The sequence below is a fragment of the Eschrichtius robustus genome, chromosome 20 (assembly GCF_028021215.1).
Source record: "Eschrichtius robustus isolate mEscRob2 chromosome 20, mEscRob2.pri, whole genome shotgun sequence".
Classification (NCBI taxonomy): Eukaryota; Metazoa; Chordata; class Mammalia; order Artiodactyla; family Eschrichtiidae; genus Eschrichtius; species Eschrichtius robustus.
In genome coordinates, this window is record NC_090843.1 from 8374183 (window position 1) to 8387812 (window position 13630).

General features: G+C 50.9%; 1 protein-coding gene across 1 annotated transcript in view; it reads right to left on the bottom strand.

The window, feature by feature from the left end:
* Positions 1-7529, bottom strand: part of MXRA7 (matrix remodeling associated 7) — a 30419-nt gene extending 22890 nt beyond the window's left edge. The window contains exon 1 of the mRNA XM_068531711.1: positions 7195-7529. Within this exon, the coding sequence (XP_068387812.1) occupies positions 7195-7503 (309 nt within the window). The 5' untranslated portion in view covers positions 7504-7529. The remainder of the gene's footprint in view (positions 1-7194) is intronic.
* Between the last annotated feature and the right edge of the window lie 6101 nt (positions 7530-13630).

Below are 13630 nucleotides of genomic sequence, written 5' to 3' on the forward strand. Positions count from 1 at the left end.
ATGGGCAGGAGCTTTTCTAGCAAAGAGCAAAGGAGAGTATCTGCTAAGCCGCTGACTCGAGGGGCAGGGTTGTGGGGAGAGGGAGAAAGAGAGAGAGATTTAGGAGCTGCACACTGCCCCAGGGCATGAGGAGCCAGTCTTAAAATTTTATTTATTTATTTATCTTTGGCTGTGTTGGGTCTTCGTTTCTGTGGGAGGGCTTTCTCTAGTTGCCGCGAGCGGGGGCCGCTCTTCATCGCGGTGCGCAGACCTCTCACTGTCACGGCCTCTCTTGTTGCGGAGCACAGGCTCCAGACGCGCAGGCTCAGTAGTTGTGGCTCACGGGCCCAGTTGCTCCACGGCATGTGGGATCTTCCCAGACCAGGGCTCGAACCCTTGTCCCCTGCATTGGCAGGCAGATTCTCAACCACTGTGCCACCAGGGAAGCCCGGAGCCAGTCTGTAGGGCAGTGTATCCAAACATCCAGACCAAAGGGACCGTCCCAGACTCTGACCTCAGATCCCAACCAGGGCACGTTCACAAGCCCCAAACACACTCTGTCTGGCTCAGACATCAGCCTGCCAGATTCAATCCTATCAGATTAACAGTTTTTGGCACTGTTCCTATAAATCGGATTTAGGACATCAAAAGCTTCATTAAAAAAAAATACCCTGAAGCAGCAATCAGGCATCTACCAGACCCTCAATCAGTGAGTATTAGGTTGAATTCTAGTCTGTACATTTCGGGATTAATAGAGAAGGTCAAGGACAGGGAAGAAAACTAAAGGACTGACCAAATCAGATCTGAGAGAGTCAGAAGAAGTGAAATCATTGTGTTGGGGAAAGCCAGGCTGAAGAATTTTGACCATGACTAACTCCAAGGGCAACAACAGAATGTAGGTGGCCAGCATTTAAGATCTCTTGAGGAGGCCTCCACCCAAGGAAGGGAAACCAGTTTTAGATCATGAGGAATAAAGACAAAGAATGGTCTGACCCTGGAGTAGGTTTACTGATCTTCATAGGAGGCCACTGGGCCAGAGGTATTTTCTTGTCTTGAGGTTGATCTCAGACTCTGAGCCTTCAGCAAGGAAGAATCTGGCCGGGAGAAAGAGTATTAATACCAAGGTCACAGAATTAGGCCCTTGCTGAGACCAAGCCCAGGGTTGTCTCAACCAGACTGTCCAGAGGGTTAGCAATGTCTGCAAGGATTTCTAACTTGAAAATATTAAACACGAGCACGGACTTTCCTGGCAGCACAGTGGTTAAGAATCCGCCTGCCAGTGCAGGGGACACAGGTTCTATCCCTGGTCTGGGAAGATCCTACATGCCGCGGAGCAACTAAGCCCATGTGCCACAACTACCGAGCCTGCACTCTAGGGCCCACGAGCCACAACTACTGAGCCCGCGTGCCACAACTACTGAAGCCCACAAGCCTAGAGCCCGTGCTCCGCAATGAGAGAAGCCACCGCAATGATAAGCCCATGCACCACAATGAAGAGTAGCCCCTGCTCGCCAGAACTAGAGAAAGCCTGTGCGCAGCAATGAAGACCCAACGCAGCCAAAACAAACACACAAAGAAAAAAAAACAAAAAAAACACGAGCGTGCGCGCACACACACTCTACCCAGGCCATGAAACAAGAGCTGATGACCAGAAAGCAGACAACCCCAGATTGTTACAGAGGTATCAGACATCATTTTAGTTCAACCCCTTCATTTTGTAATGGGAAGTCTGCAAGGTTAAGTGACTTCCCCAAGTCCTAAGGCTATTCAGAGGCAAAAATATTAGATAAGCAAGTTCCATGAATTCTTGCACTGGGCTTCCTTCAGGCTATTTAATCTCATTAGCTATTCTTTAGCCACCTTGGCCAGGAGAAAGTGACCGATGCGCCCACCTCCCTGGCAAGAGAGAAGGAATGATTGCTATTAGCATCCCAGGCCTCCTGTTTTGGTTCTGATCAGGCAGCAGGCAATCAGAATGGCAGCCAACAGCTCTGTCTGTGCATCAGGGCCTGATAGGAGGAGGTTTCTGGACCCCTCTTCCATTTATCTGTCCTTAACCAAGTGCAGTCAGACTCAGGTTGTTCCAGAAATGCTCTGGCTACCAGGGACTTGGCATTTCTCAAACAGAACGTCCACCAAGGGTCTAAGTTGGTCTCACCCCTCCCACGCTGTGGTTTGGGCCGATGGTCTGGGAAGGAAAAGACTACAAAAAAGAAACTGTCTAAAAGTGAACACGCTCAATGTTTTATTTCTAACTCTCTGAAGGCAGACAGCTTTCTTCTTAAGGTATGTTCTTTAGGAGTTTACGTCTTCCCACTAAGTAGAAAAATTCTGACAGCTACATTTTCTATGTGCAAACAAGACTGTCTCTGAAAGAATGAACAAAATTTAGCTATTAGGAAAGCCCCAACTTCTTTCTCATATGAAAAAAACTTATGAGCTTAAAGAACTTCACAAAACATACTCTCTTGCAGTTCTAAACGTTGAACTCTGCTTACAGCCCTCTGCGTCATCTTGTTTAGTTGATGTACATCATTGTGATGATTGTGAAGACATTATTCCTGTTTTGTGTTCAGCTTTTTTCCTTACTTATTTCTACCAATTTGCTTACTAATCAAATGTCCTAATTAATGGACATTTGGATTATTTGTTTCCCACCCCCCCCCCAGAAAATCACTAGATCTGATACAGACTGCTTGTATCCCCCAGAATTCATATGCTGAACCCCCAATGTGATGGTACTTGGAGGTGGGACCTAGGGGAGGCAATTAGGTTTAATGAGGTCATGACAGTGGGGGCCCCCGTGATGAGGTTAGGGCCCTTATAAGAAGAGCAAGACACCAGAGTGTCCTCTGTGCTGTGTGAGGACACAGCAAAAAGGCAGCTGTCAGCTGCCTGGGAAGTGGGTTCTCACCAGGAACCGAATCTGCCAGTACCTTGATCTTGGACTCTCAGCCTCCAGAACTGGGAGAAATAAATGTCTGTTGTTTCAACCAGTCAATCTACGGTACTTTGTTATAGCAGCCCGAGCGGACTAAAAGTGGTGTGAACAACTGTCAGATATCTGTTAGCCTCCGCTAAACTGGCTTCTGTTAAGAGAACAGAGAAGTGGAGTCATGCTGACATCACGAAGGTCAGGACACAAAAAAGAAAAAAATGAAAATAAAATAAAGAAAAAAAAAAAAACGAAGCTCAGGACAGACGATGGGGGATGGGATTTACCTGCTTCTTGATCATTCTGGGAGGGCTAGGGGCTCTGCAGCTCCCGCGGGGCAGGCCTGCGGTGACAAGGCTGGTGACAAGATGGACCTAACAGCAAGATAACTTCAGATAAGGTGAACCAGGGCCCAGCTGCAGACAGACAGAGGCTGTGCAGCTCAATTAGACCAGCACCCCTAGAGTACCCGAAAAACCAAGCCCCTTCCTGAGAAATTCCCCACTGGGTTCCTTTTTCCTGACATTGTATGTTGGAAAATTCCAAACCTACAGAGAAGTTGACAGAATAATACAATGAACACTCATATGCCTTTTCACCTAGATTCACCAATCCTTACCATTTTTCCACCCATCGTTGTACTCGCTCTCCATACACACCCATGATTTGTGTGCCTGTGTGTGGGACTATTTGAATCATGACAGGTTTATCCCTAAATGTTTCAGCATGCATCTTCCTAAGAACAAGGACATTTTCCTCCATGATCGAAATGCAGGCATCACACTCAAGTAAGTGAGCATTGATACAACAAAATGATCTGATAAACCATTCAATTGACACATGATCCAGTTATCTCCAAAATATTCTTTTTTGTTTTTTAAAGTCTTATTAAGTTTGTTACAATATTGCTCCTGTTTTATGTTTTGGTTTTTTGGCCGCCAGGCATGTGGGATCTCAGCTCCCCGACCAGGGATGGAACCTGCACCCCCTGCATTGGAAGGCGAAGTCTTAACCACTGGACCACCTGGGAAGTCCCCCAAATATTCTTTATAGCTCCCCACACCCCCGCTCCACCCCCCCCCCACCCCAAATCCAGAATCCAATCAATGATCAGGCATTTCATTTGTCTTTCCTGTCTCTTTAGTCTCCTTCAATCTCGAACAGTCTCCCTGCCTGCGACATTGGCCAGCTGCCTTATAGGAAGTCCCTACTCCGTTTCTGAGTAGACTGAGGGCCCGAGGACCAGGATGTCTGAGTCCTGGCACAGACAGAGAGATCTGACTCTAGTACTACTGAATGACACTTGACCCTTTGCCCGTGACCACTGTTTGGTATCCTACAACACAGCCTTGCTAGAATCCACATCTCCGTTAGGTAAGAGGCCTGCAAATCCTAAAATCCTAACCTATACCTCAGCACCCAAAAAGCACTGTTTCCTGGGCTTAAAGGGGACCAGCTCCTGTTTTTGACGTTGTTCTCCATAATTCTTCGTGAGGGTGGGGCATGCCCACCCCCTCCCCTGCCCGCTCCCACACTAATCCCTCAGAGAGAAATGACAAGAGGTTTCATAATACAACCCTGCCCTGGCTGCTCTGCCTGCATTTCTTCAGTCCTACTTCAGCCTCCCAGCCCATGGAGGGCCTTCATGCGACTTGGTTCTCCTGCACCGAGGGGACGCTTCCCCATGACCCACAGCCGCAGCGGAAGACTGCTTCCCTGGGCTCTGGATCCTTCTCAATAATCAGCTTTGTGAGCATGGGCAGCAGCTGCCTCAGGCCTCCCAGGCCTCGCCAGGAAGGAAGGCGATTGGATTAGAATGGAAAATGCAGCGGGGAGGGGAGAGGTGAGTTAAGTGCCCCTCTCCCGGGGCTGGGGCTGTGCCTTTCCGCTCTCCCTCCTCCCCCACTCCCACTGCTGACTTAGTGAGAGGCTGGCTGACGGCGTCCCTGCTGCTTCCCCAAACCCAGACTTGAGTTATTTTTCCCCAGTGGGCCTTCCGGTCTGCTCTCTAGGATTGGGCAGTGTGATCATCAGAAGAAAGCAGTGGGACCTGCTCTCGAAAATGCCCAAGTCCATTTCCAGACAATGTCTAGCAGCTCCTTTCAGGGTAATCCCACCACCGGGAAGGCGGGGGAGTGGGTAACAGTGGATATTTGTGTCCCCCAGCACCTGGCCCAGGGCCTTGTGCACAGCTGGAGTCGACGGGGGCTTGCTAGCTCAGAGAGGGCTGGAGACCTGAACCCAAAAGGGAAGGGCGAGACCTCCAAAGGAGGAAATGGACTTAAACTTAATTCTCCCGTTGGGTGGATCATGTCAGGACAGGCTGTGGAGAGGAAGGAGGGACGCACAAGCCTCAACTGTCACAGTCATCTGCTCTGGCAGCACACCGGCTCCGAGGCTGTGTCCACCACACGACCCTCTGTAACATGCCTTGTCCTTCGAAGCCCCCACTCGCCCTCACCAGACCTGTCCTTCGAAGCCCCGACTCGCCCTCACCAGACCTGCTTTCTCCCAGCCAGAGGCAAACCAGGGCTGCTTTTTAAAAAACCACTAAACCCGTTACATAGATATCATATTGCCGAGAGCCTTAGAGGCCTTGTAGAAAGTTCTTTCAGAAGTGCTGTAACCCAGAGGATCGAGATGACTGAGCACCACTAAAGGACATTTTATTTATTTATTTATTTATTTATTTATTTATTTATTTATTTATTCATTCATTTATTTTTGGCCGCGACATGCGGCATGCGGGATTTTAGTTCCCCGACCAGGGATCGAACCTGGGCCCCTGCAGTGGAAGCGTGGAGCCTTAACCACTGGACTGCCAGGGAATTCCCTAAAGAACATTTTAAACTTCAGTCCAGAAGCTGCCTCTGGGTGAAAAGGGGCCACTGTGTTAACTCTAGGAGCAGGGCTGACTGAGAGCAAGTGGCAGCCTGGGAATAGCCCCTATACCTCCCCTGTTCCCAAGAGAATCCTAAATATGGGAGCAAACCTAACACATCAGCACACGTCCAAACCCCACCTGCCATCACCACAGGTGAGGTCAGCAAGAACCGCAGGGCCTCGGTGCTCCCTGGGATGAATACAGCAGCTCTCAGGCTGGTTAGAATACACTCTGACACAATTAGTCACCCTCTTGTCAAGCAAAGCGCCTGCTCACAGGGGGTCTGGAACAATTACTCAGCAAAGAGAAATGCCTCCGCCCAGCCTTGCTGCTTCCTCCTCCCCGAAAGGGTTCTCTCCAGTATAAACCATTGTGTCCAGCAAAATTCAGAGTGGGCGCTGCAGACATGCTCACAACGCACCAAAGCAGCTTGCTCACGGTTTTGACCGTCCTGGCCATCCTCCCTTCCAAGAAAGGGAGCTCAGGAGTCAGAACAAGGCGTCCTGATCAGGCTCTGGACCCTTGCTGGCAGCCTGGAAGGGCCAAGGGTGCTGAAGTCCTGGGAAGGCGCGTGGCTTCACGCCCGGCAACTAGGCTTCCAATCTAAAGAGATACGTCGGAAAAAGTGTATCGGGCTGGGCAGAGGAGTGCCCACAAGCCATCAGATGCCCCTCTGGATATCCTGAAGCAAGACGACGGCCGCGGGGTCAGGACAGAGCTGCCGGACTGCAGAAGCAGGAGGGCGGCTTTGGGGGGCTCAGCTGTGCCGCAGGAGGGCCTTATCCTGCTTCCTCACTGCACGCTGGCCCGACTGATCTGCAGCCCCTGGGGGAGTGTGCAAAGCACCGTGCAGTTTGGAAACGGCAATAAAAAGGACTGCAATTGTCCGGTGCCTTTCTTTCAGTCCCACCCAATGGGTTTCACACATAAATGACTCAGGAATCTGGATTTCAAATTAGCCTAAAAGGAAAAGGCAGCTTTCCTTTTTTCTTTCTTTTCTTTAAGTATTATATTTTCCACTATCAAGACAACTGTCATTGCAGCCCTTGAAACAAGCCACATGCACGTGGATTTGGGAACCCGTGGGCTGGTGGGTGAGGGGTGGGGAGTGGGGTTACGACCCGTGCCGGGGGAAGAGAGGCCAAGAAGAGGAAAGCCAGCCAGGCGACAAAACACAACTCCGACAGGCTCGGCGACACTTCGGGGGAGGGCGGTGAGTCTGCACGCCGGGACCTTCCCTTCCTGCCGTCCGCGGGCTCCTGCCCTCCATGAGGCAGCCCGGCCCAAGACTGGTGGCCCGGTTCTCGACTCTGCCGGGGGGCGCCAGGGGGCGCCGAGCCGCGGAGGATACCTGGCCCCAGAGTGGGAAGGGGCGCCCGGGAGGGCGGGTCCGTACCTGCCTCTCCTCGGCGGCCTGCTCCTCCGCCTCCGCCGGCGCCGCCGCGGACTCTTCCGGCGGCGCGGATTCGTCCGGCGGCGTGGGCTCCCCCGGCCCCTCGGGCGCGGCCGCCGGCTCCTCCGCGCAGGGGCCGAGCGGCGCGGGCGTCCCGCTTGCCTCGGCCGGGGTCGTGGACTCCGGGGGCGCGGGCTCCGGGGTGTCGGGGCTCGCGGCCGCCCCGCGCCTCACCAGCAGCCAGGCAAGCAGCAGCGCCAGCGCGGTGGCCAGCGCGGGCAGCGCGGCCAGCAACTCGGCCGGCGCCTCCATCGCGCCGCGGCCGCCCGAGTGCCCGCCCGCTGAGACCCCGAGGGAGCGTGCCGCGCCGCGCCCCGCCCCGGGGCGGAGCCCCCGCCGCGCCCCGCCCCGTGCCCGCCCCCGACCTCCCAGGACCCGGGGTGGGGGTGGGGGTGACTCAAGACGCTGGGGACCAGAGCCCTGGCCCCTTGGGAAGTGCTCCTGAGGCCCGAGAAGGGCCAAGCTCTCCCTGCCCGGGCAGGCCCGACGCTTTGGGCTTAGGCTCCTTTTGAAAAGCAGTTTGAAATAACCCAGTACTCCGGGGCCCTTTCGGCATCATTTTAGACCCGCGCAGGTCATCTTAAGAGCACTTTGGAATTGCTAGTTGGGGAATGCTAAGGGCCAAGTAAAGACAGGAGGGTTCACTAGACGGTAGCTCTGGACTGCCTGTAAGACAGTGAAAACACCAACTCTGCTTACTTTCAGCCACTTTATAGACACGTCACCAGCTGCTTTTATCCCTTGGGGTTGCTTTGATACATTTTCACAAAGAGGACGTTTCTAGGTGCTGGCCGGTGCAGGCCCCTTCCTGGTCTGGACCCAGCAGCCTTCCACACAGGCCTCAGGGTATGGAGGCTGCCCCCAAAGACGGGCTTCAGGAATTCAGCACCAGGTGCTGTGGGTCAACTCTATTTCCCCTACTGTCTCTCTTCTTCGCGTAATTCTGGAACGTAGGAGGGTGGAATGAGGGAAAAGAAGCCTACTGTTTTTGTTTCTCCAGACCCTTCCAGGGCTCTGTCACTGAACAGTGTATGTTGGAGACAAATGCATTGTAACTGAAAACTTTATTTCCTACCACTCCCAAACCCTGCTCTAGTTATTTTTAAAAAACAAGGAGTGGACAAAGTTTGTAAGGTATCATGCCAAACACAGGCCTAATATAGAAAAACCAGGGTTCCGGTTTTTGTTTAGGATGCGTTTAATATTTTAGAAAACGTACAGTGATATTTGATGTAAGCCAAGATGCTGGAAGGAGTGCCTCTTTTTTTTTTTTTTTTTTTTAAAGAATTGCTTATTTCTTCTTTTTTCTTTGGCTGCGCCACACAGGGTGAGCTTAATCCTGCTGCATCACATGGTACTGGGGGGACACGCAAAAGGAATTTTAGTCGCAGTTGATGAAGAATGCCCCACAGCTATAAAATGTGCAGTGAGGTTTATCTCTTGGCTACTGGCTTTTGACCAGGGGGCACTTTCAGCCAAAGTGTTTGGGCCTTATTTTTGTCACCTGTCCACCTTGTTTTAAATATACAGTTGACCCTTGAACAACATGGGTTTGAAGTGCATGGGTCCACTTAGACGCGGATTTTTTTCTATAAACGCATACTGTGGTGCTACACAATCCGAGGCTGGCTGCACAAACCAGAACCACAGATACAGAGGGCTATGTTTTTCTTGAATTTTCCACTGTGTGTAGGGAGGGTTGTTACCCCTAAACCCTGAGTTGTTCAAGATCAAGTGTATGTCTAAGAGGTCCTATTGTGCAGACAAACTCAGTACACTTTATTGACTTTCAATGAGTAAGAATGAAAACAAGGACAAGACAATGCAAACAACCCAACCCCAAATCAAGTTGCTTTATTTAAAATGATGAACAAGTTTCATCCCAGTGAAAAGTTAAAAATGCCAATCCAGTTGCGGCCCCACCGGCATTTGGTGGCGGACCCCACAGGAAAGACCCAAGCAGAACTAGGAGGCGCTCAGGGTGCTCTACGTGACCCCTGGGGAGGCACCAGGCACTCAGGAGACAGTCCCAGTTCCTCTGTAGTGTCCAGTCCCCGCGGAGACAACAGGCAGGCGGGGCCGGTTCTCCTGCTCCGGGGAGAGCAGAGGCTGGGGCCAGATGCTCCAAGTTTTTGAACTTGAATCATGAGACGAAGTTGAGAGCCACCTCTGCAGTTTTGCTGCATACAATGTAACATCCGTGTAACATTATGACAGAAGCCGGGGAGGGTGGAGTATAAAGAGAAACCAGACTCCACATGGAACCATCAGCAGGACCCAGTACACAGCAGGAACAACTTATTTGTGGAAATGCTACATACAATTCAAGAAACCTACAGCTGCGTGCTTATATGCCTACTTCCTAGACAGTGCTTTTTACACCATTTACTGCAAAACCCTCGTTCCACCCCACACTCTTTTCTGGAGTCTAAAGCACATCAAGGCAGAAACTCTAATAAATGTGTAAAGCACTTGCACCAGCAACTTTCTTGCTGATGCTTCGTTTAAATACCTTTAGCTGATTCACAAAGAAGCTGCGTCCTACGTTAAAAACACAGCTATAATTATAATTATGTTCTTTTATGAAGATCTCATAAACTTGCATTTAGTAAGGACTGAACTTGCTTTTCTGGCCACGGAGATGGACGTGCATGGCTCTACCCACTCTGACCCGTGGCCCTTGTGAACAACAGCCAAGTTCACCGTCTGTGAAGCTCCACGAGGTCAGGGATCTGGGTTTGTCACTGTGGCGTCTACAGCACCTAGAACAGTGCCTGGTGCTGAAACATTTGTTGACTGTTTTCATAATTAACAAAGGGGCATCTGCAAGCGTGAGCAAAACGTGAATAACGTCCCTGCTTTTGGTGGCTCTCCCCTCAAAGGCATCACCCTCAACACAACAGCACTACTGACCCCAGAGGCACCTGTGTGCAGCACTGGCCACCTCGGGCTGATGGTAAAGCCTTTGGTACCTCCCTCATCCCCAAAGACCCAGAGCCCTCCTGATGTCCTGGGTCCCCCACTCTTGTCTCGCCCATCCCACTCCTCCTCTACAGTAGTTATTAGTCCAGATCCTTTCTTCCAAGACCCAGCTTGTTGGTTTTAAGGTCAGCTGTCGTCTCAGAAAATAATCTCTAAAAATAGTTTAATGTTATATCTTTCTCCTTACTATCCTTGACACCACTCAAAGGAGTAGCTCACGCCAGGTGGGTAGAAAGGTTAACTTTAGAGCAGATGGACCCTTGGTTCCTGCTTCCTACCTCACCGTGATCACCCAGCCACACTCCACTGCTTTCTGTTTCCCCACCTTGGCCCTGCTTTGCTTCCACAATGGTGTGTTTGCCTGGCCCACAGTGACAGTAAAAGGGGGGGCTGCTGAATCTCTGGCCTGGCTAAGACAACGAAAGAGTGTCCCACAGTCATTCGTGTGCGGTGGTGAGACCCAAACGTAATCCGTGCTACCCAGGCACTTTCAGGAGAGGTGACTGCGGGCCTGTCAGACGGGCTGGATCCCTTATATCTGGGTATTGTTTTTCAAACAGGAATCACCTTTGGCATCTGGGGAAGTAAAACTGGGTGACTAGTCTCTCAAACCAAACTTCCACTTTACCATCCCTGCTGCTGCAAATGCATCCCACCACGCCCCCTGGTGGCAAGAAGCCTGTTTGGTGGTTTCATCCTTTAAACTGAAGTGGAGGGAGGCGCAGCTGGTATGGATTTTAGAGGAAAAGGAGTGAGTGTGACAGCCCGGTAGCAACACTGGGAGAAAGAAAAAAGCATTTTGAAGATGTCAAGAAATGTTTTTTAAAAACGAGGAGGAATGCCATTCAAATATGAATAAAATCTCTCAGGGTTTGGATCTGCTCACAACCACGGACACTGGAGCCAGAGGACCAGGGAGCGGGAGTGGCAGGTACAGCGATGCTAGGAAATGAGCAGACGTTCCATCCAACCCGGACGCGTGTTTTGGCTGGCATTTCAGAATGCAGAAAATTGGACGAAGACAAAATAGGGGACCAGCCTTCTAGAGTAAAAGCCACACGACCGACCCAGAGAGTCAGGAAGTGATAACTGGTCTATCAAACATGGAACACGTGGCAAAGAAGCGACCAGGATTCCCCTGATCACACCCGCTTGAAGGGAGGATTTTGAGAGACAACAGCATACAACTCCAGCCACCTGCCCACACGCCTCTGCACCAGTGAAGCTCCCCGGCCCCAAGCTGCTGGTGCCCTTCCCTTCCTCATTCCAGCCCAGAAAATGCTTTTCACGGGGGCACGCCCTCAACAACCCCCTCTTAGGGTGAATTTAGGGACAGATGAAGGCAAGGAGGTGAACTGACAGGGCAAGAGATGGAACCCGCTGGGCAGTCCCTAAGTACTTAAACCAGAGTTATCTAGAAGCCTAAACAGATCCCAAAGGCCAGACGCACCACCTCTGCATTTATTCCCAGCAGGTAACACGATCCCCACCTAATGTCTGCAGGGCCAAGAAGTGGGGACACTATCGTGAACCCTCTTACAGAGTGAGAGCTTCTGACTTATGGATCACGTGGTGGGAATGATGGCGACAAATCTTTAAGAACTTGGCTCTGTTTATAATTTAAGTTCTGTGATGACAAAATTATCCCTGGACTCTAAGAGCCTCTCTCATTGTGGAGAAGAAGTAATGAATCCTAAGGCAGCACTAGGCAGTGGTGAGCGGCCGGGTTACTGCCACCGAATGCGTTTTGGGACGGACGACAGCATACAGGAGGGCGGCGCACTCGTGGTCCTTCTTACACGTAATCGCTTCACACAGAACTCACCGCTCACCACTCTCGGCGTCTCTGCTTGCGTGCAGCCGGCCACGTGGACGGTGGGAGTCCCTCACCGACACCAGCGAGGCAACAGATGCAACAAGGCATTCAAAGGATCACAACCCTCCAGCCTTGCGGTCGACCAGCTTGGTTTTAAAGGAGAAGCACAGCACCTTCTCGCCTGACATCATGGAGGCCTTCGGTGCTTCACTAAGCATGCGGAGTGTTTTAACTTCTTGACAATCTAGTCTCAGTAAGCAGAAAGAACAGCATTTGACCGGAGACAGGAGCTTGGGCCAGAGAGGGTTATCCAAATTCAAAGAAGACAAAGGAGAAGGTAGGAGCAGAAGACAGGAAAACTGAGTTGGGTGGCCGCCAACAGCTCACGTGGGAGCCACTTCAGGGAGAGCTTCTGCTCAGGGGTGAGCACGGCCTCCACAAGTGTCCCTAATCCTGCCAAGGAAAGTACAACTGCCTGTAATCAGCACGTAGACAGCACAGCTTCGGCAAAGTTGGAAGGACATGTTAAAAGCAGGACCCCCAGAACCCCAGGTTGATGTAATGGCAGGGCTTTCTCTAAAAACTTTTCTTGCAAAGTCACACCCCAAGGGCAGATATAAGTCTACAGTATAGAAAAAACTTAAAAAAAGCAAGAAGAGAAATCTACGTATGCCTGGGAAAAGGACAACATGGGTTGAGAAATGCACAATCTAGTCTGATAAATTCACTTGATTAAGACACCCGAATTTCCCCCACGGAATTCCAGCCAGACCCCAGAGAATGAGGAAAAGACGACAGAAAGGAATGTAGGTCCTGTTCATCACATTTAAGCAAGCGCCAGGCTGCTTGGAGATACAAAGAACGTAACAGGAACGTCAGCTGCAGCAGTCAGGGACTTCAGACAGAATCCCACAGGCTTCAGTATTTCACTACCTTCCTTGAAACCTCACCTTTTTTTTTTTTTTTTTTTGTGGGCCTTGTCGGGCGGCATGCGGAACTTCCCCAACCAGGGATCGAACTCGTGCTCCCTGCATTGGAAGCTCGGAGTCTTAACCACTGGACCACCAGGGAAGTCCAAAACCTCACCTCTTAATGCTGCCTACAGTTGACACTTCAACTAGCAGCACACGGACAACAGGGTTCTGGGGTTTAAAGACCCTGGACGCACGCAGAGTCACCAGACTTCAGTGGGAGCCTGTCGTGTGCCCAGCACCAGAGCAGGTGCTTGCAAAAAGATTAGCTTATGGATTTTTATCTCAAGTTTTAATTTATTTAGATCCTATAGGGTTTAAAACAAAAACAAAAACAAAAACCCATTGGAGACATGATTACGATTTTATAAGGAATCTGCAAGCGCTCAAAACAGCAGTGGCAAACGGGGAGAAAAAGCAGGAGGCCACGCCTCAGGCTCTTCAGAAGATATGGGGTAACTTCTCAGCATTCTCTTCCTTTCCTGCGGTAACTGTCACTTCCCCATCAAGGGCACCCACCAGCGGAATCACTACCTTCTCCCGAGATCATGACAAGAAGAGCAACAAGGGGAGCTTCTGGCATTCTCCAGGAAAAAAAATTTCCAAGATA